At 53.9% G+C, this 26435-nt stretch overlaps 1 protein-coding gene across 1 annotated transcript; it reads right to left on the bottom strand.

The window, feature by feature from the left end:
* Positions 1–2867: 2867 nt before the first annotated feature.
* On the bottom strand, positions 2868–24699 carry NYNRIN (NYN domain and retroviral integrase containing). The gene is made up of 8 exons (XM_026007632.2): positions 23973–24699; positions 13623–14290; positions 11889–13505; positions 10877–11007; positions 10637–10733; positions 8879–8980; positions 8554–8655; positions 2868–7439 (listed from the first exon to the last, which is right to left on the bottom strand). Exons 1-8 carry the CDS (start codon positions 24168–24170, stop codon positions 4586–4588), a joined length of 5769 nt encoding a protein of 1922 aa, XP_025863417.2. The 5' UTR covers positions 24171–24699; the 3' UTR covers positions 2868–4585.
* Between the last annotated feature and the right edge of the window lie 1736 nt (positions 24700–26435).

The following is a 26435-nucleotide window of genomic DNA, read 5'->3' as shown; positions in this document are numbered from 1 at the left end:
ATGCTCGCGTGAGAAGCAGTGAGCATAGTTGTTAAGATGGTGGCACAAGAGCCTCTCACTTAGTAGCCACACCGTGACCTTCCATGACTTAACTTCTCTGTGCCTCATTTTCTTCCTCTGTACAATGGAAAAAATAATTGTATCTACTCCACAGGGTTTGGAAACACTGAGACCAGTGCCTGGCACAAAGCAAGTACTTGGTACCTGTAAGTTACTGTTATCATTTGGATTTAGTAGCTAAGCTAAAACTGGTGCATGTCCCAAAGATTCTTGGGCAATCTTTAAAAAGCAGGTAGGAGGGGTGCCTGGGTGGCTCAGCAGTTGAGCGTCTGCCTTTGACTCGGTGTTACCCTGGTCCAGGGATCGAGTTCCACATCCGGCTGCCTGTGAGGATCGTGCTTCTCCCTCTATGTCTCTGTGTCTCTTAGGAATAAATAAATAGATAATTTTTTTAAAGAGGCGCTGAGATCCCAGGCGCCTGAGCCACAAGCTCCTCTCACATTCTCTCTTACTGCCCTGTATTTGCTTGTTGAATCGTCACCCTCACTGAGTGTGGATACCAAAGGGGCAGAGATTCATTACCTGCTACCCACACCACACCTGGACAGGGCCTGGCACATAGTAGGTGCCCCATGGATAATGAATGACAGTGTACACACGAACTGCAGAGTTCTCCGGGAAGACATTTCCTTCTTGCCACTCCATACCCCTGCCAGTGCTGAACAGAAGTTTGGGCAGGTGAGGGGCACCTGGGTGGCACAGTCAGTTAAGCATCTGCTTCTTGCTTTTGGCTCAGGTCGTGATTTCAGGGTCCTAGGATGAAGCCCCACACACTCAGTATGGAGTCTGCTTGAGATTCTCCCCTCCCCCCGCCACACACACGCGCTCTCTCTAAAATAAAGAAGTAGGGGATCCCTGGGTGGCTCAGCAGTTTGGCGTCTGTCTTCGGCCCCAGGCGTGATCCTGGAGTCCCAGGATCGAGTCCCATATCGGGTTCCCTGCATGGAGCCTGCTTCTCCCTCTGCCTGTGTCTCTGGCTCTCTCTCCCTCTGTCTCTCATGGATAAATAAATAAAATCTTTAAAAGAAAAATAAATAACTAAAAATAAATTGATAGATAAATAAAATCTTAAAAAAAAATAAGTTTGGGCAGGTGAAAAAGGCAGCAAGGAGCAAAGTCCCAATGTTGGGAAGTTTGGCCACCGTTAGGAAAGTCTCTGAGCCTGAAGGGCAAAAGCAGCAATAGTCCAGGAGCAGGAAGAGAAATGTTAGCTGGCATGTAATTGGTGTAGTCAGCTTAGGCTATTACAAAATGCCATAGACTAGGGGGCTTACACAACAGGCATTTATTTCCCATAGTCCTGGAGGCTGGAAATTCAAGATCAAGGGGCTGACAGATCCAGGGTCTGCTGAGAGCCCACTTCCTGGCTTGCACATGGCCGTCTTCTCACTGTACCCCACATGGTGGAGATAGAGCAAGCTCTAGCCTATTTCTCTTCTTATAAGGACACTAATCCCACCATGGAGGCTCCACCCCAATGACCTCAACTAACTCTGGTTATCTCCTGTGGGCCCTTCTAATAATACCTCTAATATCTAATAACCTCCTAATAGCATCCTACTAGGGTTTAGGGTTTCAACATATGAATTTGGGGGGACTCAAACATGGAGTCTGTAACAGTGATGAATGCTTATGCCATACTCGGCACCACAGTAGCCTTTTGGCAGATTATTTCATGTAACCCTCTCACCGTCCCATAACTTGGGAATCGTTACCCTGCAGCAGATAGATGGGAAAACTGAGGCTTAAGGAAACAAGGCACACAGTAGCAGACACCGAGTCAACATCCAAACCTAATTCTATCATGTTTCCAATACAACTAAGCTGGGCCGGCACTGACGCCATTCTCTCAGGCCAGCCTTCATTCATCCAGTTCTTCCAAGACAAGAACTGGAAAGAGCACCGGCATGGAAGTACATGGCCTGGGCTCCCCTCCCACCCTGGTTCCACCTGGGTGCCAGTCTCCTCATCTGTAAAATAAGAGCATAAGCTCAGAATGGTGATGCCTGGAAACTGAGTGGCAAAAAAATTAGAGAGGAAAACAAACCATGAGACTTCTAACTCTGGGAAACAAACGGTTGCAGAGGGGAAGCAGGTGGGGGGGGTAACTGGAGGGCATTAAGGAGGGCATGTGCTGTGATAAGCACTGGGTGTTATACTATATGATGGCAAATTGAATTTAAATAAATTTTTAAAAAGAGAAGGAAGAAAGGAAAGAAAGAAAGAAAAAGAAGAAAGAAAGAAGAAAGAGAAAGAAAGAAAGAAAGAAAGAAAGAAAGAAAGAAAGAAAGAAAGAAAGAAAGATTGATTCCTGGTTGGCTCAGTGGTTGAACGTCTGCCTTTGGCTCAGGGCATGATCCTGGAGTCCCAGGATCGAGTCCCGCATCAGGCTCCCTGCGTGGAGCCTGCTTCTCCTCTCTCTGCCTGTGTCTCTGCCTCTCTCTCTGTGTCTCATGAATAAATAAACAAAATCTTTTAAAGGGAAGGAAGGAAAGAAGAAAAGAAAGAAAAAGAAAGAAGAAAGAAAGAAAGAAAGAAAGAAAGAAAGAAAAGAAAAGAAAAAAGAAAGAAAAGAAAAAAAGAAAAAAAGAAAAGAAAAGAAAAGAAAGAAAAGAAAAGAAAAGAAAAGAAAAGAAAAGAAAAGAAAAGAAAAGAAAAGAAAAGAAAAGAAAAGAAAAGAAAAAAGTGCCCGGGCCTTCAATTCTGCCAGTCAGCCTGGGAAACCTGCAGCAGCCATACCCCACAACTGCCCCCACCCTCCCCTCTCCCAGAATTGAGTCTGCAGCTAAAAAGAACTGGACATTGGCTCCGTTTGGATCCATTTATTGACAAATCGAATGAAAAAAAATCATATAAAAGGGTATAAGGTCATAAACGTGGTTAACAGTTGCGGTAGGGGAAGGGGAGAGGGAGGAGGTGGCATACAATTGCAGGGAGGAGCTTAGAGAAGCTGGGGAGCCGAGGGAAAAGAAAAAAGAAGGTACCTGCTAACAATCCCACAGCTCACTTTTCCATCTCTCAGCTGTCACCCAATCATTCTCTCCGGGACAGAATGAATAGCTGGAAATGGTTTAAGGGCAACATCGAAGCAGTTTGTCTACAAGAGTTGGGAGGTGGGGAATTGGGAGGGGATTCTGAAGGATTCTCTCCCTTGAGTGTGTTGCCAGAACCCTGTTTAAAGTGAACTTAGTCAGGAAGCTTAAACCTGGTTCCAACTCAGCCACCAACTAGCTGTGACTTTGGGCACATCACTTCCTCCTCTGGGCCTCTTCCCTTGGCTGCAAAACACGCAGATTGAACACAATGGAAGGCTACGCCTAGCTCTAGCAATGCCCAGTTCGTTGGCAGCCCGGGCTGGGCCAGCAGACTGGCTCCACTTTGAAGAAATCAACTACTTAGAGGCCCCGCCAGAGTGACCCGGTGTGCCAGCCTCCACCTGGAACTACTCTGTCGGTGGCAGCATCAGCAACTCACAGGAGTAAGCATAACCACACATGCCTGTGAGAAATTCACTCTCCCTACAAGATAACCTCTGCAGAGACTGGCTCTGAGGGAGCTGGGTCTTGCTCTACGCAGAAGGCAGGTGCAGGGGATGGGGTGATCCAACAGAAGCAGTCACACACTGTGCAGGGTCTGGGGATGCAGGTTACAGTAGACACGGGGAGAAAAGAGGGCTGTGGGCTTTGGGGTGGGGTTGGGAGGTAGAGCCATGCCAGACTGTTCATTTTAGATGCCCTGTCCCCTTGAAACAGAGGCCTGGGCCCCTTGGTCCAGCTGAAGTAGCTTGTTAAGATGCCATGCTCGGCATCGAGATCCTTGATTTCTGTATGGTTGATGCCACTGAAGCAGGGGATGGGGACTTGTCTCCATTGGCTGGAGCCAACTGAGGTAGGCTGTCTCCCCTTGCCCTTCCCCTGCTGACAAGCAGGATGCTCTATGTGGCAGGCCCTACTCCTACCCCAGCTACAAGCTTCACGCCCAGAACTGCCAGCCCCTCTTTGGCAGCAGGGCAGGCCAACCCTGGCCTGAGGACTGCAGCTACAGGATGCAGGATGGGCTGTGACAAACTCATGAATTTGTGTCAGCTGTGACACCTTGAAGGGCAAAAGGTCCCCCAATGAACAGTTCAGGTAGAGTCCACATTGAAGGAGGGAATGTAGTTCCAACTTTGAGGCCCAGAGCCACACCAGAAGTAAAGTTTTGGGAAGTATGTGTAAGATACCTCCACCCGTGTGACAGGACGAAGGGGATGCTTGGGGAAAGACACTGAGCCTGGACTACCCTTACCCCAAGGTGGAACTGCCAGAGGCCTGTATCTCACAGCCTTTGACAGATGCTCCCAATACCCCCAACTGGGGATGTCTCTGTAGGGACACTGCCCCCCCCCACACTTCAAGGCAATTCAGCAAAGCTTTGTGAACTAACTTCTCCACAGAAGGCACAACCAAGGCTCTCAGGGGACCGTGAGACCACTTCCCGGGGATGGCGTAGGCCTAGCAGCAAAAGCCCAGGACCTCGGACCAGGTCATTGCTCCAAGACCTTGAAGGACAGAGGCGTGCCACTCTTGGCGAAGGCCTTCATCAGACTGCTGGGGTAGATGCACCCAAGCTTCTCCGGAGTTGGGAAGCCCCAGACTCTGTAGAGGGACAGGCTCAGCCGGTCCCCAATGTAGAAGGGGCCCACCCACTTGGCACTGCTGCCATTCCTGGGGAGGGACAGCAAAAGGACCTGATCACCCACATTCCACTCCTTCTCCTGACTCTCCCGCTTGAAACGCCTGTTCTCTGCCTTGTCACTAGCCTTTTCGGCCACCCGCCAGTGCAGCTCCAGCAGCTCCCCGAGCAGCCGCAGCAGGAACACGTCCATCTTGAGCCCTTCAATATTGGCGCTGCTCATCTCCCACCACAGGGGCTCGCTCAGCCTCACGTCGCCCCCCGTCAGGATCTGGACCGGCGTGGCCTGGGTGGAGGAGGCCCTAAAGGCCAGGTGCAGCAAGGGCAAGGACGCAGCCCACCTCTTGCCATGCAGGAAGATGAACTCCTTGAGGGCCCTCTTGAATTCCCAGTAGGCGTCTGAGCTGGTCAAGCAGGGGAACTGAAGGTCCCGGCTCAGGGACGCCGCCTGGGCTCCCAGGGCCAGCCCGCAGCTCACCAACACGTGCCGCGCGAACTGGGGGCCCTGGGCCGCCTCCAGCCTCACGGGAACGCCCCACCTGGCAAACACGTGCTGCAGCAGCACCTGTGCCACCGCTGTGTGCGTGTAGGGCTTCAGTGGGAACGCCTCCACCCACCTGGTGTGGGGGTCAGCCACGATCAGCACATGCTTGTGGCCCTCCTCGCTTACGGTGATCGGGCCCACCACCTCGATCTGCAGGGTGGACCAGGGGGCAGTGGACCGGAGGGGCCACGGGGACTCGATCACCTTCAACTCGCCGCCTGTGACGTTTCGGGGGATGCAGAACAGGCAGCTCCGGCAGTAGTCCCTCACGTGCTCCTGCATCCCAGGCCACCACCCCAGCAGACGCAGCTTCCGGTAGGTCTCCTCGGGCCTCTGGTGGGCGCCCAGGGGAAGGTCGTGCACAGAGAAAATCAGGTCCCTCCGGAGTTGCCTTGGGACCACCCAGACCCGGGGCCTCTTCTCCCCCTTGAACATGAGCAAGCCGCTCTCCTGGTCGAGGCTGAGTGAGTTAAAGACGGAGCTGAAGGGGGAGGAGCCAGGCAATTTCTGCCCGGACCGCAGCTTGGCAATAATCTCAGCCAGTGTGCTGTCACTGCATTGTAACGCCAGCAAGTCGGGCCGCTGGCCCGTGGTGTGGGGGGACACTGCGGGGACGGGCACATCCTTTGGCAGGTTCCACCACTGCCCGCCGCCCTGCGCACCCTGCTTGGCCAATGTGTCCACCGTCACAGCAAACAGGGAGCCCCGGTAGGAGGTTCGGTAGATAAACGGGAGGGACGAGAGGCCAGAGGTGAGCGATATGATGTAGGAGAGCAGGCCTGGGTGAGGTAGCGGGGCGCCGTCCGAGGAGAGGAAGCCTCGAGCCTGCCACAGGGGCAGGAGCTCCCACAGGAGGCTGAAGATCCAGTTGCAGTGTGTGAGGAAAACCACGGGGAGGGGGGACTGCCCAAAGCGCTCCAGGCCACAGGCCACGGCCGCCAGGTGGGCGTAGGTTGGTGTGTAAGGGGAGCAAGAGAAGGAGAGGGAGACGGGGGCACTGGTGGGGGACAGCACATAGAGGCCGAAGCCCGCGCACCACTCGTCCTCCCGGTAAAAGCAATAGCCCGACATGTGGATGCAGACGAAAGTGGACAGGTCGGAAAAAGGAGGCAGAACCTGGAAAAAGCGAGGCATGGAGGAGGCGGGCGTCAGCAGTCGGTTTTCTCCCAGCAGGCCCTGGAGGAGGGTCAATTCCAGCGCCCTCTTGCCTTTGTCCTGCACCAGAAGGGACCATCGGATCAACCACGCTTTGGAAACCCTGCGGCCCTCCCGCATCTCGGGACCTACAGCGGTCCTAGAGGCGTAGGAAAGGTCCAGGACCACGGGGGTGTCTCCAATGCAGCGGGAAAAATGTTTCAGGGCCCAGGCCACAGCGTAAGGGCTGTCTCCCCCCGACTGGGGGCCCTCACTCTCCTCGTCAGGGAGGAGGGGTTTTGAGGTATAGGCTATGGGGTGCTTCCTCCCTGAGTGCTCCTGATAGACAACAGCCGTTAGGGCCACCTGGCTCACGGTCACCTCCAAGCGGAAGGGCAGCTGGGCGTTGGGGGCCGTCAGACAGAGGGCAGACACGAGGGCTCGCTTCAGAGCCAGGAAGGCCTTCTCATGCTCCCAGTCCCACTGCCAGTCTGGCTTCTGCTTGAGGAGGCTGTGCAGGGGCCCCACGAGAGCTTCATAGTCAGGGATGACATCCCGGTGGGAGTCCATGAACCCCACAAAGAAGGAGAGCGCAGTGAAGTTGCTGGGGATGGTCAGCTGGGCCAGCTGGGCCAGCACCTGCTGGCAGGGAGCCTTCCCGTCCCAGGGGATGCCCAGATAGGGGGAAGCCGGCGCCGGCAGGAGATCAATATCCAGGGCCCCGTCGGGGGGATCCTGGAGGCTGAGGCACCGGAGAATTTCCTCTGATAGGGAAGGGCACTCGGCCCTGAACACTGATGCCAGGGAGGAGTCCAGGGCATCTTCTTCAGGTGGCTCCCGCACCCCCTGCCCCTCCCTCTGCTCCCCGTCCTGCTGCCTCTCCTCCTTCTCCTCCCTGACTTCCTCTGTGTTCTGCAGACTCTCCACAGGTACAGGGTCAGCACCATCACTCGGCTCAGAGGCGCTGGCCAAACTGGGAGGAAGCGTCTTCCACACCTTCAGGAAGTTGCCAACATCGGTGTCTAGCCTACACCGGAAGGGCAGAGGAAGAGCAGAGGAGAGGCACTAAGGGGCCGAGTGGAGGAGGAAGGGGGCCCCTGAGGGAGAAAGCACATCTGCAGAGCCTTGCCCCATGGCCATGCATCCCTGAGCCTGGCCAGGTGCCAGCCTGCAGCACAGCAGAGCCTGCATCAGGACCCTGCCCGCAGGTACCTCCTCTAGCTCCAGCACCTGCCAGGCCTCCATATTAGAGATTCAGCTATGACTTGGACGCTCATCTGATCAAAACTTCATTATCCAAGTAACATTTTCAACCAGTTCTAAGCCAATGATTTGGTAAGAGGTAAATGACTGACACTTCCATCTGGCCCCTCCGATGAGCAAGCCAGGGGAAGGCCAAAACAGGGAACGAGGCCCGACAAGGGGCATGGGAGGGCACAGCAGACAAACGTCCTCCACATCACTTTCTCCCAAACCAGGGAAATGAGACTGAGGGACCTGGCCCAGGACGCAGTGGCCCTGACCACAGTCCCTGGCTGGGCCCTGGGAGCTGTGGAGTGGGCAGTGAGGCTGCTCAGAGCAGGTGGATGCCAGGTCCAGGATAATGGTCATACATGTCTAACTCAAGTTGTGAGTTTGAGAATCAAAGATAATAGATATGGAAAAAATTCACCCGTATGTACTCTAGCACAGCTCCCCCTGTTCACCATGAAATAAGAATGACGCTGTCCACTGCAGCACTGATGCCAACAGCATAATATGGGAAATGTCAAATGGCCCACAACAAAAAGTTCAGTAAGTCCATTGGATACTTATGGAATGGAATATCACAACGCCATTAAAATGAGCCACGTGCATTAAGATGGCATATATCTGGGGGAAAAAATAAAACGTAGAGTAGTCCAGATGCCAACTGTGGAAGGGTCCATGCAATATTCAAACATGTGTGCAAAACTGTAAAACTAAAAAAAACCATACCACAAGTGGCTTATGGAGGCATCAATATGTGGTAGAAGTGCAAAGAGCTGAAAAATCAAATCACTCTGCTCTTTGCTAAGCACTACTAGACAGACTTTGGCTAGCACTAAGCTTCTGATCAGCCCCAGGAGGGCCTCGGAGGCAGTGGAGGCCCGGCCCATTACCTGTTTGGCTTCTTCAGAAACTCGTCTAAGGTGGGGCCGTCACGGCCCAGGGGGTCATCTGGCACCATGAAAAGATTCCCCGCAAAGGTGAAGGGCAGCAGGCTGGAGCCAAGAGAGAAGAAATATGGTCATAGAGGAGGCCCTGACTCATCTACAGCCCATTGCCCTCGGGGTGTCTGTACAGGGCATTGAGACCCGTATCTCCTCCCAGGAGGTGCTGGTGGGCATGGCTCCAGGGCACCTCTCTCCAACCCAGCACCCCCTTGCCAGAGACTGCCTGACATCAGCAGAGAAGGAAAAGCTCAAGTCCCTGAGATCGCCTCACCGATCTTTGACCATCAGTTTCTTGGAATTATTCATCAGGATATGGAGCTGCTCATTGGTGACGATGATGCCATCCGTCTCCTCTGCCAGCTTTACCATGAACCTGCAGGAGGAGGGGTGCTGCTCACCACCCAAAAACCCTCACTCGCGGGGCCCTCTGGGGGAAATGAACTTGCAGTGACACGTTGAGGTGTGCTGACCAAAAATGCTGCCCTTGGTGGTTGGGGAGCCAGATCAGGAGCCCATCCCCTCGTCTCTGCAGCCATCCAGGGTCACCACAAGCCCCCGGGAGTGTGAAGTTGGATGCACACCCCCAAATGTACACACAAACGCAGACCCCTGTTTAACAGGCAGACATACGCATGCACAGACACGCGTATGAGAAACTGCATACTCATCCATGTTCACGCATGCATTTTTGCAGCTTCAGTTTCCACATCTGTAAAATGGACAGAAGATACCTACCCTGGATTGCTGTGAGGATTAAACTGATGAGACAGCACATTGACGTGTCTGCCTCAGGGCCTGCCACGCAGCGTGCACAGATATTCCATTATCCTTCTTCACCAAGGCACAACATTCCCCATACGTGCCAAGAGACATACATACATGTACGTACACACGCGGCACATACACACGTGTACTATGTATGTATGTATATACACCTAAACATATATAAAAACACATACCTGAATAAACAAATCCACTTTTCCAAGGACCACCTCTCCTTGAAAGAGGGCTGTGACCAGGAAAGAAAGCAAAGGCCACCTACTTCTCGGCATTCCCTGAAGGTTGCCATCCTGGCGGCCCCAAGCATGCCATTCCACAAGTGCCCAGCAGAGGGCCCTATGCGGATGAGCCATCTTCCCTCAAAGCCAGCCCAGAAATTAGAGGCACTTAAAGACCTTACCAACCCGTCTAGCTCTCAAAGGGAGGATGCCTGGGTGACCATGCCCAGCCCCTGTAAGATGCCAGGTCTTGGGAAAAGTGGGGAGGGACAGAACTTCTCAATACCCAGCCCAAGAAGTGCCTCGGTGCAGCAAGACCCACATGTGCCCACCAAGACCCACATGTGCCCAGCATCATCTCCGGCCTCGGACCGGTGACTATGTATGGCAGGGCCTTCTCTGCCCAAACAGGGGCAGCATCACAGGCTCCCCCTGTGTGTACTAGTCCTGCAGCCATGCTGGGCACTGGGTGCTTAGGACTGCCAAGTAGGTAGGCACTGGGGCTTTAGCAAGGAGATAGGGCCAGCCTAACTCCATTTTCAGAGCCCACCAGGGCTCCGACCACATACAGTCACACGCACATACCTCCTCCCAGTGCCAGGGCTGAGGGGAGGAAAAGACTGTGAAGCAGTTCCTTGAGACATGAACTTTAGCCCAAACTGTACCAAGACAGACAGACAGACATCTTGGGCAACAGCTCACTGGAAGTACAGAAGTCACCTGGGCTAGTCCTATCCAAAGTGCGTCTCAGGCCATAGGTAATGGGGGAGGAAAGCCTGTTTACCAAGGGAGTAGAGCTGCAGAGTCTCAAAGTCAGGACTCCCCCTTGGTGTTGGGAAGAGCCGATCTCGGAGCCCTGTCCACACTGTCTCCCTCCCTCTCCCTACAGAGGGCCTGTGCACCAAGCGGTCCTCTCCGACATGCCCCTCTGACATCTGGCCTCCATCTCTCCGGAGTGGGAGAGGCAGGATTCCACATGACACACCCCAGCCCCTGGAGCCCTGCAGAAAGAAGGCCTGGGACTGGCACACCTATAATCGTAGGTGGTGATCTTCTTGCCATTCTCAAGCTGGGAGGGGGTAATGGAAAGCATCTTGAGGGAGTGCAGCTTCGTCAGGAAGTGGCTCTCTGGAGGTGAAAAGCAGAAGACCGGTGCTCAGAAGAAGGGCTACAAGACACCATGGTAGGGACAGAGGCAGGGAAGAAAAAGCATGGTGACACTAGAGGGGCCGGGGCGGGGGGAGGCCGGCAGTGGGCAGTGGACAGCTCACCTCTCACCCTCCGGTTCTTCTTCAGCTGCCAGGTAGGTACGAACACAGTGACCTCTCGGTGGCCCCGGTTCCAGAAATACTGAACCGCCATGGCAATGCCACGGCAGGAGAAGAAGTGCTGGAGGCCATGCCTGTGGGGGTGGTGGGAAGTGAGGGAACAACCTCCCCCTGAGGAACAGCCTGGCATCTCTCCCACTCCCTCAGAGCCAAGCCCGGCAGTTCAGCAGGCAGTGCCACACACCCGCACCAGCACCAACGATGCCCTTCTCCCTTTCCTCCATCATCGAACATTCTGTGAACACCTACCGGGCTCACTCACCCCTGTGTGTGTTCATGTGCACTTGCGGGGTGGGGCACATATGTATGTGTGTAGGGACCTCCAGGGCAAAAGGAAAAAGAAGGCAACTTAATTTCTACACAAAGAAGTCAATTCAGGGCTGGAAGCGAACAGTCATTGCCACTTACTGTGCGCCGGGAGTGTGCTCAGCACAGATCACTACCATCGTGTGTGGGAAAAGACCACAGGCCTTCCATACGTTTATGCTAACACGTGTACAGCAGTAAGCGCCGTGCCGGAAGGATCGTCTCTACAGGCTGATCGGCACGGTCAGGAAAAACCGCATAAAGGACACTGTGCTGGGCCATAAGGTGCGGGCTCAACACTGAGAGCCAGCCGGGGGTTGACAGACGCCATGCCATGTCAGGTGGGCTGCAGCAGCAAGAGTGTAGGCCTTGGCAGTGGACAGATCAGAAGCCAATCTATAGGCTGGCCAGGCCCCTTAGTAGACTCTAGAATCTCAGACAAGATTCATCACCTCTTTGAGCCTGTTTCTGCTTCTATCAAAGAAAACAAAAATCTCCCTTCGCAGGGCTGTCTTAACAACTCCGCCCAGACTCCTAGCATGCCGCTCACCATTGCCACCTCCCTCCCACAGTTTCCTCACTGGTTCCTCTCATCACCCATACCCAGAGGTCAAGAGCAGACATCCACCCCACGTCTGTGGGTACTCACACCATGGCCACACTGCTGCCATCAATGACCACTCGCCGCAACCCCTGGTTCCCAGGTTCCCCCGACAGGTTCAGCTCAAAAGGTGTGTTCAGGGCCTCGTGGTACCTCTGGAAGCTGGTCACTGTGCTGTTTGCCTGTGGGTGGCGAGGCTGCTGCCTTGCGGTCCCCTCTCGAGCCCCCAGGAGCCCCTCCATCTGAGGTGGGTGCTTACTACTGGGAGCAAAGGTGCTGCCAGAATGGGGACCCTGCCTCTCAGCCTCCCCCTGGCCCTTTGGGAAGGAGGTACCACCCCTTGACGAAGGCTGGCCCTCGCTCAGTTTGGCTGCATCCAAGACTGGCCCTGGATCTGTGGGAGTCTTCTGAGCTGCAGGTGTTTTGGGAGCTTTGGAGGCCTTGGGGGCAGCTGGTGCTTTGGGGGCAGCAGGTGCTTTGGGGGTGGCAGGTGCTTTGGGGGTGGCAGGTGCTTTGGGGGCGGCAGGTGCTTTGGGGGCAACAGACCCTGTTTTGGCTGCAGGCCCAGTTTGAGCTTTGGGTGTTTGGGGCCCTACAGGTAATGATTTCGCCGCAGACATTTTCTGAGCTGCGGAAGCTTTTGGAGTTGCAGGTACCACGGGAGCTGCTGATACCGGCAGACCCTCGGCTGCCTTCTGAGTTGTGGGCACCCCTTGAGCTGCTGGCTTTATTGTAGCCGAAGGCACTTCGAGAGCTGCAGGTTCTGTGTGGACTGCCAGCGTCATCTGAGCTGTAGGCACTTTGGGGACTGCAGACAGCCCTTGATCTGTGGGTGGGGTTTGAGCTGTGGGCACTGCTGCAGCCATGGGCACTTCGAGAGTTTCAGGCACTGTTTGAGCATCGGGTACTGACTGAGGGGTCAGCCCCCCTTGAGCCATGGGCCTCCCCTGAGGTGTAGACACTCCTTGCTCAATTGGCAGTGCTGGAAAGGGCCCCTCTTCTGGCCCCTTACAATCCCACTGCAGGCTTCCTTGATCCCCTGGCTCACTTCCAGCTTGCAGCTGGGGTACAGAGGTCAAGGGTGGCCCTATCTGTGGAAGTCCTGGGCTGGTCTTGTCCTTTACTGAGGCCCCTGAGACCACCAATAAACTCATGACCTTCTTGGGGGTCTCTGGCCTTGGGCAACTCTGTAGAGCTGCATCTCCTCCTGGTCCCCCATCTGGTCTGCAGTCTGGGCTTTCCATGCTGGGCAAAGGAACCAGCTCCTTCTGCTTCCACTCGAGATTTAAGGGCAAAGGGTTCTGGCCTGGCAGCTTGAACTGAATGGGGCCCAGTGGCCTCTGCCAGAAGGGGAAACTGAAGCACGCCTGGGACAGCAGCCAAGCCAGGTGGAGGGAGTGCAGCTCATTGATCCTCCAGAAGGTGGCGGCAATGGCACCCGGCCACAAGGGCCCAAAGGCTGGCCCTGGGGTCCAGGCCTTCCAGGGTGGGCACACACCCAGGGCTGACACAGGAGGCTGGAAGGGGAGTTTGTCTTCCACTCTCTGGCCCTGCCTTGGCTGGGACAGGGCCTGTGTGTGGTTTGCAGAGTCCTGGCTGCCGGTGGCACGCGCTGGGCCTTCCTCTCGAGCGCTGTCCGTACCACCATGGCTGTTGGAATCGACTCTGGAAGAAGCCAAGTTTGTTGGAAAGGTGGTTAGACCGCTTAAGTCCCCAACTACTTCCTTGGGGTGGGGAGCACAAACAGGATTGGAAAAGCCAGACAGATTCTTCAGAACTTACCGTACCAGCTGGTTGGTTGTTTCCTGCTGTATGTTCTGGCCTGGGGTGCCCGAGACCAGGGCCCTGGTGGCTCCCAGGCTGGTCAATCTCTTTGAGTGTTCTAGACTCTTGTTCTGGAAGGCCCCCACCTCCAGGAAGGGCCCAGGACCATCTCCCACAGACACCATAGCCGGGCCTTCCTTCTGCTGGTGGGGAGGGCAGATCAGGACCTCGGGGTCAGAGCGAGACTCAGAGGTGCCAATGCGGCCAAGCCACTCGATGATGTCCTCCTTGCCCGCAGCATCCCGCACCAGGCTCAGCAGCAGCTCTTGGACCGCTGGGGGAAGCTGCAGCAAATCCCCTGCGTACTGGTCACCACGGATCCAGACCAGGGCCCCAAAGGCCCTGGTCACCTCAGCCTCCCAGATCCCCCGAGGGGTGAGCAGAGCAGCAGGGCCCCAGCGCAGCCTCCCCACCAGCTCTTCCAGCCAGTTCTGGGTCATGATGAAAGACTCCGTCAGCCCCCCGACCATCAGGGAGCCGGGGGGACCAGGCACCAGGTAGGCCAGGGTGCTCCAGCAGAGACAGTCGAGAAAGAGGCCCTGGGCCCCAAGGAAGGCGCAGTGCAGGGCCTGCGGGTAGCGAACCTCCTTCCACAGCTCCGGACTGCACAGGCCCTTCAGATACTCCTAAAGCCACAGTGAGGAGAGCAAACACAAAGAAGTCATCCCTTTATGGGCCTGCACTCACTGGCTGGCACTGCCCACTCCCAAGGCCGGCCCTTCAGCAAGAACACGCCCTCCCCTTGCCTACCATAATCCAAATGCCACCCCTCTCTGCTGGTCCTGCCTCCTCACACATTCGTTTCTTCCCAGGGAACTCTGACAGAATGAGACAGGCACCCAGGGAAAGGGGAAACCATCTAGGCTTACAGTCGAGGGCCCCGCTTCTAGTTCCAACTTGACTACAACAGGTTAGGTAGGTTAACTGTGGGAAATGTACCTTCTTCTCAGGACCTCTGTCCCTTCCTTTGTAAGATGGCAGGTTAATTGAGATATCTCTAAGGTCCAGCCCTACCTTGGTGTTCTAGAAACGTGAGCTAGCAGAGAAAGAGAACTGCACACTACTGAGTATCCTCCATGTGCCAGGGACTTATGTGACCTGAGGCAAGTTATGTGTCTTCCCTGTGCCTGCGACTCATCTGTAAAATAGGGGTAACAGGTTCCCCCCTCCTCAGGCTATTATGAAGCTTCAATGAGTTAATACAAAGGAAGTGCTTAGCCTAGGGTCCGGCATCGCACCACCCATCCCCATTCTGCATGCTCAGAAGGGATACACCACTTGCCCAATGACACACAGCTAGAGGGTGATGAACCAGGACCACAATCCACATCCGACTCTGAAACCAGAGCTCTTTCCACCTCCTCAGATCGCACAGTGACTACAGGGTAATCTTGTGGGATTCTGGCTTAATCCCCCTCTAGAAGGTCTCTAAGCACAACCTGTACCTGTAACCATGGTAACTCTGTTGCCCAGAGGGAACAGAGGAGGTAAGTCACTGGGCCAACATCCAGGGGAACCCCGCAGATATGCACAATGGCTGAACCAGAACGAAGGCCTCTGGCTCTCCAGGCAGACCAAGTCCTCATGTTTACGGGGCTCACACACTCAGTCTTCAGCAGTCACTGGGATGGGAGAAATTGGGTTTCTCCTCTATACAGCTGAGTTGTACCAGCATGGCCCCATGAACTCCATGCGAGCATGGGCTCTCGCTTGTCATCAGCCAACCCATGTTGATTGCATTCACCCTCATGTCCTCCTGTCTCTCCATATCCCCACATCCATGACAGTCATACCTCTTCCTGTTTTTCCCTAACAGTTGCATAAGGGAACAGAGGCTCCATTTCAGATCTCCAGCAGCCATCCTAAAGCCCACTCCAGCCCCCTGCTCAGGCCTATGCTTACCTCTTCCACCTGGATCAGGCCACAGACCTCCAACCCCTTCCCCAAAGGGCCTAAAATACACCTAGGCACTTAGGCCCAGGTCTGAGCCCTTTTGGATCAGTCCAAAACCAGCTCAAAACCTGATAGACATCCTGAACCAACCCCTCCCGCACAGAACCTTAGCAGGTCCCACTGTCCGGCAAGGGTGAATCTGACCAAGGGTAGGGTAACAGTCATAGGCCTTAACAAATGCCCATCCCAGTCCCCCTGCATTCCAATTACTTGAATACAATATATAAAAATGAAGAGATGTGCTGGAGAAGATTGCGGGTGGCTTCTTTCTCTTTGTGCAAAGAGCTTAAAATAGTTATTATTCCATTAACTGTTTAATACTTTTTAACTAAAAGATATTTAAAAACTAAGATTTTTTTCCAAATAATAAATGTGAACTAATATTCACTGAACACTATCTTTGTTTTGGGCTCTTTATACACATGATCACATTTATTCCTCCCTCAGTCCTATAAGGAAATTACTACCATCCCCCTTTCAGATGAGCAAGCAAGGGTACAGGTTCAAGGTTACACAGATTGTAGGCTGGGATACTCAGGCACTCTGACTCCAAAGGCTGGGGTCTTAATTACAGTGTCATCTATACCTTACAGAAAAAAAAAAAGTAAAGAAATAACAGGCAAGCAGCACCTGGGTGGCTCAGTGGTTGAGCATCTGCCTTTGGCTCAGGTCATGATCCCAGGGTCCTGGGATCAAGTCCCACATCGGGCTCCCTGCAGGAAGCCCGCTTCTCCCTCTGCCTATATCTCTGCCTCTCTCTGTGTCTGTCATGAATAAATCAATAAAATTTTAAAAGAACAAGAAGAGGAACAAGAAGAAGAACAAGAAGAACAATAAATAGGCAATTACATCCAGAAAATACCTGGAACAATTTTCCTGCTTAAAGCCCACCCAAAAAAAAAAAAAAAAAAAAAAAGCCCACCCAGACCTTTTTCCTCCTCCAGAAGGTGACAAAGTAAAGAAGAGGTAGGAACAAAATAAGCACAGAAAAAGAGTGGTGTATTTGTAAAAACACATTGCCCAGTGTCCCACAGGTCTTCTGTCAACTTGTAGGTTAAAGAAAAACAGCAACACCAAATAGTTTAATGTCAGTCTATACTCAACCAAGGTGTTTTATTATTTAACACCTGACTTAAGATTTGCTTTTTTCCTAAGTCAGCTGCCATTCATTAGGTGCCTTCCAGAATCACCCTCAAATAACCCTGCAGAATACTCAAAAGGCTCAGAAAATGATAGCACCAAGAAACTCTGGAATTGAGAGTGAGGGGAACACTTAAAAAGGCAGACAGGGGGGTGGGGGTGGGGTGCCAGGCTGGCTGAGCCAGTAAAGCATGAAACTCTTGATCTCAGGGTTGTAAGCCTAAACCCTACACTGGTTATAGAGGTTACTTAAAAATTAAAATAAATTAAATTAAATTAAAATTTAAAATATAGGGGCGGCCCCAGTGGCGCAGCGGTTTAGCACCGCCTGCAGCCCAGGGTGTGATCCTGGAGATCCGGGATCGAGTCCCACATCAGGCTCCTTGTATGGAGCCTGCTTCTCCCTCTGCCTGTGTCTCTGCCTCTGTGTATGTGTGTGTGTGTGTGTGTGTGTGTGTGTCTCATGAATAAACAAATAAAATCTTTAAAAAAATAAATAAATAGGTAAATAAATAAAATTTAAAATATAAATAAATAAATATAAAGGCAGACCCAGTGGGGCACCTGAGTGGCTCAGTTAGTTGAGCATCTGACTCTTTTTTTTTTTTTTTTAAGATTTTATTTACTTATTCACGAGAGACACAGAGAGGGAGGCAAAGAAACAGGCAGAGGGAGAAGCAGGCTCCATGCAGGAGCCCGGCCCGACGTGGGGCTCGATCCTGGGTCTCCAGGATCACACCCTGGGCTGCAGGTGGTGCTTAACCGCTGCGCCACCGGGGCTGCCCAAGCGTCTGACTCTTAATTTCAGCTCAGGTCATGCTCTTAGGGTTGTGGGGTTGACCTGGGTCAGGCTCTGTGCTCAGTGGAGGGTCTGCTTGAGATTCTCTCCCTCTGCCTGTGCCCCCCCCATACATAAATAAAATCTTTTTTTTCCCAATCTTTTAAAAAATTCAAAAATAAAAAGGTTGGAAAAGAAACTTCAGGAGATCTCCAGAAAACAGAGCAAAGTCAGAATTAGAGAATGGGAGAAAAAATAAGAAAAAGTACAACCAGACCAGAAAGCTCAATGTCTGCTGAGGAGTTCTAGAAAAAGAGAGAACACAGGGGTGAAAATCATCAACAAAATAGTTCCAGAAAATGTTCTAGATCTGAAGAACATGAGCCCACAGAGTACAGCAGGAGTAACCCAAGATGGATGAAGACAAACCCACACAAAGGGGTCTCACTGAGCCCTTTCCCCACTCTCAAAACAGTGGGGAAAACCTCAAACTTCCAGAGAGAAAACTCTTCACACACAAAGGACCTGGTACCCGAAGAGCTTCAGCCATCTCAAAAGCAAAACTTTAATGGCATAATGCCTCCATACTTCTGAAGGAAAATCATTTTCCAGGGCGCCTGGGTGGCTCAGCGATTGAGCATCTGCCTTCGACTCAGGTCAGGAATCCCCAGGTACCGGGATCGAGTCCCACATCAGGTTCCCCACAGGAAGCCTGCTTCTCCCTCTACCTATGTCTCTGCCTCTCTCTCTGTGTCTCTCATGAATAAATAAATAAAAATCTTAAAAAAAAAAAAAAGGCAAAAGAAAATAATTTCCCATTGATAATTCAATACCAAACTATCAATCAAGTGACCTTCATATGTGCAATGTAGATATGCAAAGACACATCATTTTACCTCCTCCAACATTTTACCTCCTACAAAATCTTTCTGGGGTAAGGATGGGGGGGACCTTTCTCAGGAAGGTGCTGGGGAGCATCTTCCAGCTAATCAATAAAGGAAACCCGACATAGGAAAAAAGCAAAGACCATCCAGGATGATGGTGAAGAGAAATCTTAGAATAGATTGATCCATTCAACAAATTGTCACTGAGCACCTACCATATGCTAGACATTGTTTTAAGACCACCAGCACCAAGAGGCATGGGGTCTGCTAGTTCATACTGGAGGGTAGAACAAAAGACAAGCACGTTGAGAGCAATCAGCAGCATACTCTATAGCACTGTACCATCTTTCTCACTTGATGCGACCAATGGATGTGCTCCACCAACCCAAGAAAGAGAAAGACAGAAAGACATGTGGTCCAGGAAATAAGACATTGGACAAAGAAAAAAGACAAAGGGATGCCAAGCATGACAGCAAACTGAAGTCTCGGATGACAGCTGCGCAGTCATGGCTAGACAGAAAGAAAGATGTCTCCAAGAAAAAAGCTGGAACTGCAAAGACACCCAGAACCCATAGATTGACCTAGAAAACTGGAGTGAGAGACTACTAAAGTTGTAAGAATCAGCTACAAATAAAAACAAGCAAATTTAAAAACGAGTTCCTAGTCTTAGTGAAATAAAAAAAGTAAGAAAAGAAAACATAAGCAGAGTCCATGGCAATGCCCAGATGTGAATGATACATGCACAGGCATAATGATGGCAAAAGTAACTGCAAGTTTGACAGAAAATGGAAATATAACTATACTGGGGGAAAAAAAGGGATGGTCATGTAAAGGGACTAAATCCCCACCTACAACACAGGAAATAAAAAGATATCTAGGGCAGCCCCCATGGCGCAGCGGTTTGGTGCTGCCTGCTGCCTGGGGTGTGATCCTGAAGACCCGGGATCGAGTCCCACATCGGGCTCCCTGCATGGAGCCTGCTTCTCCCTCTGTCTGTGTCTCTGCTTCTCTGTGTGTGTGTGTGTGTGTCTATGAATAAATAAATAAAATATTTTTTTTTAAAAAAAGATATCTAAAACTGGGGCACCTAACTGGCTCAGTCGGTAGAGCATGTGACTCTTGATTTCGGAAGTGGGAGTTCAAGCCCAATGTTGGGTGTAGATTACTTAAAATCTTAAAGAGAGAGATGTAAAATCAATTAATCAAAAGATAAGCAGTACCTATACATATATATGTTTAGGAATGTGGAGATGAGGAAATGCCAAAGGGAATACTGTCTAGGAGGAAGAGCACCAAAGATGAAGTTGGGAGGGACAAGGCAGGTAGTCACAGTGTCCTGTTGTGTGCTTTTTTAAAACGACTGGACTGGGCAGCCCGGGTGGCTCAGCGGTTTGGCGCTGCCTTCAGCCCAGGGCGTGATCCTGGAGACCGAGATCGAGTCCCACATCAGGCTCCCTGCATGGAGCCTGCTTCTCCCTCTGCCTCTCTCTCTGTCTCTGTGTCTCTCATGAATGAATGAATGAATGAATGAATAAATAAATAAATAAATAAATAAAGTGATTGGACTTTTTAATTGTGCATTACCTTGACAGAATAAAAAATTAAATTTAAAAAAAGAGAGAAAGATTAATTGCCCAAAACACAATTAGGTGTGCTGGTAAGTATTCATCAATCAGCCTGGGGTGGGGGGAGGGGAACAGAGCCCTGATTTGCGGCATTCGACAATTTCTATGGCACAAATACTCCCACAATGGCTGATTTCAAACTACCAATGGGACTCCACTGGTTTTGCAAGCTTCCTGACATTTTAACAGGGGGTCAGTAGCAGCCAGCTCCAGCATATCCTCAGCCACCAATTTCCATGTTAGTGCTCACAGTGTGGAGCAAGGGGGACAGATCAGCTTCCATCTGACAAGCCAAGTCAAAAGTCAGCCAACTACACCCTGTGCCACAGCTCCCTGAACCCAGTCTCTGGCTCCCCCTTCACCTCCCTCCATCATCTCTAAAAAAGGAGAAGAGCGAAATGTCTCTCTGTGCTCAACCCTCCCCCACATGGTGGCCAAGCACAGAGGGTGAGCAAGGCTTGTCCATGGGTAACTCTGATCATTATGAAAACCCTCCTTTACGCTTGCTGATTTCACCTCAGAGGCCAGGCCACCCCACTATTTGTTTTTGCTGCCCGGAGAAGGTGATTTCCAGTAAATATCTTCATTATTGTTTAAATCCCACCACAAGATAACAATTTAAAGGCACTCTTGAGTTCTACAGAAATCTTCCTGGAAAGCTGGTGCATGTAATTTAGAAACATACCCAGGCCTCTCTCAAGATGAGCCTGCTTCCCCACCGACCTCACAATCCAGCCACCCCCATGCTCACCCCTTTCCCATACTTCAGTTTCTGGTCTCACTAGGTCCTCTCTGCCATTGACCTGTATATCATGGGATGTTATCAAAGTGCAAGATTCTGTGTCCCTACAGCTGGGAATAGTCAGCCACAGCACGTCCACAGGGAAGCCACAGACATCCTTATACTTGAGAAATTGTCACATATCAGATTGTTGGACGCTAGAGAGCATTTAATCTTACTTTATTTTTTTGAATATAGTGAATTTTATTTTTTTAAGATTTTATTTATTTATTCTTCATAGAGACACACACAGAGAGAGAGAGAGAGAGGCAGAGACACAGGCAGAGGGAGAAGCAGGCTCCATGCAGAGAGCCCGACGTGGGACTGATCCAGGGTCTCCAGGATCACGCCCTGGGCTGCAGGCGGCGCTAAACCGCTGCGCCACCAGGGCTGCCCTAATCTTACTTTAAGCTTTTCACTTTATAAATAAGGAGACTGAAAATCAGAGACAAAAGCACTCCTTCAAAGTTACACAGAAATAGGGATGCCTGGGTGGCTCAGCCATTGAGGGTCTGCCTTCGGCTCAGGGTGTGATCCCGGAGTTCCAGGATCGAGTCTCACACTGGGCTCCCTGCATGGAGCCTGCTTCTCCCTCTCCCTGTCTCTGCCTCTCTCTCTGTATTTCTCATGAATAAATAAATAAAATCTTAAACAAAAAAAAAAAACAAAGTTATACAGAAATAAGTGACATCTGGGCAGCCCTGGTGGCGCAGCAGTTTAGCGCCGCTTGCAGCCCAGGGCGTGATCCTGGAGACCCTGGATCGAGTCCCAGGTCGGGCTCTCTGCATGGAGTCTGCTTCTCCCTCTGCCTGTGTCTCGGCCTCTCTCTCTCTCTCTCTCTCTCTCTCTCTCTGCATCTCTATCAATAAATAAATAAAATCTTTAAAAAAAAAAAAAAAGAAAGAAAGAACTGACATGTATGGGGCGCGCCTGAGTGGCTGGTTGAGTTGAGCATCTGGCTCTTGGTTTCAGCTCAGGTCACCATCTCAGGGTCCTGGGAACTGGAGATGGAGGCACTCCCCCACTCACATGGAGCCCTCAGTGGGGAGTCTGCTTGAGGATTCCCTCCCTCTTTCTCAGCCCCTCTCCTCCTCTAAAATAAATAAATCTTTTAAAAATAATAATAACTGACATCTATACCCCCATAGTTCTCCAATTTGCGAGGGTACTTAAGAATGCATTATTTCAGCTGACTCACAACCCTTCCATGATGTGAGTGTCATATTTTATAGATGAGAAAATAGGCTCAAGGGAGAGTAAATTATTTGACCCAGGTCACCCAGTTAAAGGGTAGCAAACCCAGATCTCAAACTCTCGCTGCCACACCCCTCTGTCCCAGACACAGCTTGGTGACAACAGGTTGAGCCCAGATCTCCTAACTCCTGGGACAAAGCCTTATCCTCCCACCTTCCCTAATCTTCTGCTCCAAACCTCCAACCATCTCTTCTTTCTGCTCATTCTGTGCAATAAGAGAGGGACTTATCCAGAAGCCCCTCAAGCTGTGTTTCTATTTTAAACAGGGCCCTTCCGCGAGGGAAGACAAAAGGAAATGAGGTGACAGGGTAGGGGAATTGAGGGAGCCACTGGTTACATTAGTAGGGCCTGGGGTTACTGGTGAAGGAGGGATCAATGGCCCAAGGAACCCTGAGGCAGCAGTGGGAACAGGAGCAGAAAGGCCTGGAGAAGCTGATCTGGGATTTAAAGCAGGGGGCAGGGCGCTGGGCACCTCTTAGAGTGCAAATCCCATAAAAAGGTGAGTTGTTCTATTTCAAATTAATGAAAAGATTAAGAACCCAAAACAACTCCAAAGGCTGCTCTTGTTAACTGCTTCCCCCCCCTCCCAGCTACTGAAAAGTCGGAATCACAGAGGCTCCTGCCCATCCATTCTCTAAGCAGGCACCCCCTTCCCTCCCCCAGCACCTCTGTCAGAATTGGAAAAACTGCTGACCAAGCAGCTCAGTGGAGGGGCCAAGGGAGGAACTTTCCAGCCTGCCTGCCTGCCTGCTGCTGGCGGGTGTATTCTGGGCTCCCCCACCCATGGCCTTGACCAATTAGGATACTGGTACAGACCCAGCTAGGGAAGCAGTATGTGTGTTGGGGAGTGGGGGGGGAGGGAGATGGTGCACAAGGAGTGGGTAGCCTGGGACCCAGGGAAACTGTAGCATTTCTACCAGGAAAAGATAAGGGAATCTGGGGGAAGAGGGAGACCTCGGCCATGACTGGGGGGTCAGAGGGAATCTGAGAGGCCCAAGTGGAGGAAAAGCTTGTGAGAGAAGCCAGGGAGAATGCAAGAGAGGTGCACTGTGACCAGGCCCGTCTGGTGCCCAGCCCCACACAGCAGGCCCTTTCATCTGAAAGCCCACGGCCTTCCTCCAAGATTCCCACCCATCCCCAAGGGCTGCTGCCTTCCAGAGCAGCTGCATACACACACACACACACACACACTCACACACACTCACACACACACACACACTCACATACATCAGGCCCTGCAAGAGGCTGCCTGGGGCATCAAGAGTGTGGGGCAGGTAGCCCAGATCCCTGGGTTCTGGTCCTAGCACTTGCCACCCACCCACCCCCCACCTGACACTGTGCGCTCAGGCAAGCCCCTTAACCCTCTCCGGTCCCCAATACCTCATCTGCAAAATGCCAGCACTGCTCTAGAAGCATCTCTAAGGGCCCCTCCAGCCTAGCCCTCCCAGAGGCTCCAAGGGGCAGCTCAGGATTTAAGGAGACTTAAAAGGAGACCGAAGGACCTGAGCCTTCCAGAGTCTTGCTGAAGAACAAAGAGGTGTTGCAGAGGCCATAGAAATGCAGGACCTTAAGTTGTTCCCCAGATGGAGGCGCAAGCGCCGGACGCTGGGGTCCCGGCCATGGAAGGCTCACGGGGGAACACACACCATGGAGGCTCTCTCAGCGCACTTTAAAGACAGGAGTGACACGCCAGAGGGGGGTGAGGCAGAAAAGAAAAAGGGAACCGGAGGGAAAGAAGTGGGATGTGAAAAGGCAGGGGATCGGCCCTGTACCTGCCCGCCCTAGCGCCCAATCCAGGTCGAGGGACCTCCGGGGACCCGCGTCCCCGGGGCAGGGGAGCGTGACAGGGGTCTGGCTGGGGGAGGAGGCTGGGGGTGGGGACAAGCTGTTTACCTTGGCCTTGCTCATGTTCTCCTTGGGCCCCTCGAGCTGCAGCCAGAAGTAGGGGGTGTCTGGGCGGCTCTGGAAGGCGTTCAGCTTGACCCTGAAGATGCGCTGCACTTGCAGCCGCTGCCGCTGCACCCGGGGCTTGGACTTGGTCTGCACCATGAACCATTCCTGCGCCGGGGGCTCGCCCCGGGACAGGAGCATGGCGGCCCCGCCCGCCCTGGAAGCAGGGCGCCGCAGGGTCACCCGGGTCCCCGCGCCGCAGGCGCCCGGCCACGCCCCCGTCGCAGCGGCGCGCCCCCCGCCCGGGACGCGTCCTCCCGGCTCGCGGACCCGCCCGCCGCCGCCGAGCCCCGTCCCCGCCGGCCGCGGCGCCCGCTTCGCTCCCTTCCTGCCGGGGGCCGCGGGGAGGCGCCGGGGGCGCTCGAAACCTCCGCCTTCCCCCCGAGTTCCAGGCCCCGAGCCAGAATCAGGGGTCAAAGTTAATTTCCTTCCACGTTCCCCTTTCCTGGGTGGAAGGAAGAGGAGGGGGAAGGAGGGGCGCTCGGGTGCGGGAGAGGGGCTTGGCTTGGAGGACTCTCCGCCGGCTCCTCCCCCCGCGCCCTCCCCGCGCTCCCCGGAGCAGCGGGCCGCGGCCACTCCTTCCCCCGAGGAAGGGGTTAAGGGAGAGCAGGGGGGAGCCGGGGAGGCCGGGGCCTGAGGAAACTCCGGGCTGGAAACCCAGCAGGAAGCCGAGGGCGACGGCGCCGCCGCCCCACCCCCTGCCGCCCCCTGCCACCCCCTGCCGCCCCCTGCGCACCCCCTGCGCACCCCCTGCGCACCCCCTGCCGCCCCCTGCCGCCCCCTGCGCACCCCCTGCCGCCCCCTGCCGCCCCCTGCCGCCCCCTGCCACCCCCTGCCGCCCCCTGCCGCCCCCTGCGCACCCCCTGCCGCCCCCTGCCGCCCCCTGCCGCCCCCTGCCACCCCCTGCCACCCCCTGCGCACCCCCTGCCGCCCCCTGCCGCCCCCTGCGCACCCCCTGCCGCCCCCTGCCGCCCCCTGCGCACCCCCTGCGCACCGCCTGCCGCCCCCTGCGCACCCCCTGCCACCTCCTGCCACTCCCTGCGCACCCCCTGCCGCCCCCTGCGCACCCCCTGCCACCTCCTGCCGCCCCCTGCCGCCCCCTGCCACCCCCTGCCACCCCCTGCGCACCCCCTGCCGCCCCCTGCCGCCCCCTGCGCACCCCCTGCCGCCCCCTGCCGCCCCCTGCGCACCCCCTGCGCACCGCCTGCCGCCCCCTGCGCACCCCCTGCCACCTCCTGCCACTCCCTGCGCACCCCCTGCCGCCCCCTGCGCACCCCCTGCCACCCCCTGCCACCCCCTGCCGCCCCCTGCCCCGTCTGGGGACCGCCGGGGCTGGCGGGCAGCCCGGACCCTCCCGAAGCCCCCAGGGCCGGGGGGCGGGCAGAGCCGCCCGAGTTTTCGGACTCGCGTTGTTTCTGCAATGGCCGGAGGGGAGGCTCTCGGGATGGGAGGGGGCTCTGGTCTGTAACACGGCCTTGGGGGTTCCCTCAACCCAGGACCCACCCGCAGCCAGCCGCGCGGCCTCAGCGGTCAGGGAGCTCTGGGCGGGCACCCCCCTCCCCACACCCTGCCCCGGAGTCCTCTTCAGCCCAGACAACGCCTAATGCAGCGCTGCCCCTGAACCTGAACCTGAACGGAAGGGCCCAGTCTGGGTCCTGGGCCGCAGTGACCCTTGTTTTACACACACACGCAAAAGGAGCCCCGCATTCTACCAGGCACAGCTGTGCCTATGGGGACAAAGTGCAGTGGACCTTAACTTGGGGCCGGCCCTGGAACATCTGGCCTGCCCGGCGGTGGAGCGTTTGGGTCCACGCAGGCAAGGAGCCGGGAACACCCCACTGCAAGGAGAGGGCCCAGCTGGGGAGACGAGGGTGTTGGCTACTCCTGGTCTCCCCTGGGCTCAGCCCACCCCCATTCCTGCTGCTCCTCCTAGACTGGAATCCAGAAAAGGAAAAAGTGATCTGTGTGGCCTCTGGCGCCATGGCCTTCTGCTGTGCTCCATCTGATGTCCCTGTCCTGCCTCTTTATAGCACCTTGAAGCAGACCCTCAGGGTGAACTTTGGGTCCTCTCCACTCTTCCTACTTCAATCTGCAACCCCTTTATCAGAAGCTTGCTGCTCAAGATTCAGGTTCTCCTCTGAAGCAAGGTGAGAGGCACCTACCCCTGCTCCTCACTCTTCCCTGAGTAAGTGCATAACTGCATAACTGTCTGTTAGTTGACCTTTTCTTTTTTTTTAATTTATGATAGTCACAGAGAGAGAGAGAGAGAGAGAGAGAGAGAGGCAGAGACACAGGCAGAGGGAGAAGCAGGCTCCATGCACTGGGAGCCTGACATGGGATTCGATCCCGGGTCTCCAGGATCACGCCCTGGGCCAAAGGCAGGAGCTAAACCGCTGCGCCACCCAG

The sequence above is a fragment of the Vulpes vulpes genome, chromosome 6, assembly GCF_048418805.1.
Source record: "Vulpes vulpes isolate BD-2025 chromosome 6, VulVul3, whole genome shotgun sequence".
Classification (NCBI taxonomy): domain Eukaryota; kingdom Metazoa; phylum Chordata; class Mammalia; order Carnivora; family Canidae; genus Vulpes; species Vulpes vulpes.
The sequence above is the reverse complement of the archived record's forward strand: the minus strand, read 5'-3'. Positions and strand labels throughout refer to the sequence as shown.

What these genes read in the sequence shown, in the direction of transcription:
- NYNRIN (XM_026007632.2), bottom strand. Translation starts at nt 24,170, where the DNA reads ATGCTCCTGTCCCGGGGCGAGCCCCCGGCGCAGGAATGGTTCATGGTG. An exon ending in GGCAGCAGTGTGGCCATGGT is followed by an intron (nt 11,008 to 11,888) that starts GTGAGTACCCAC and finishes CCACCCCCACAG; the next exon opens with GCATGGCCTCCAGCACTTCT. An exon ending in TTTCTGAAGAAGCCAAACAG is followed by an intron (nt 7,440 to 8,553) that starts GTAATGGGCCGG and finishes CTTCCGGTGTAG; the next exon opens with GCTAGACACCGATGTTGGCA.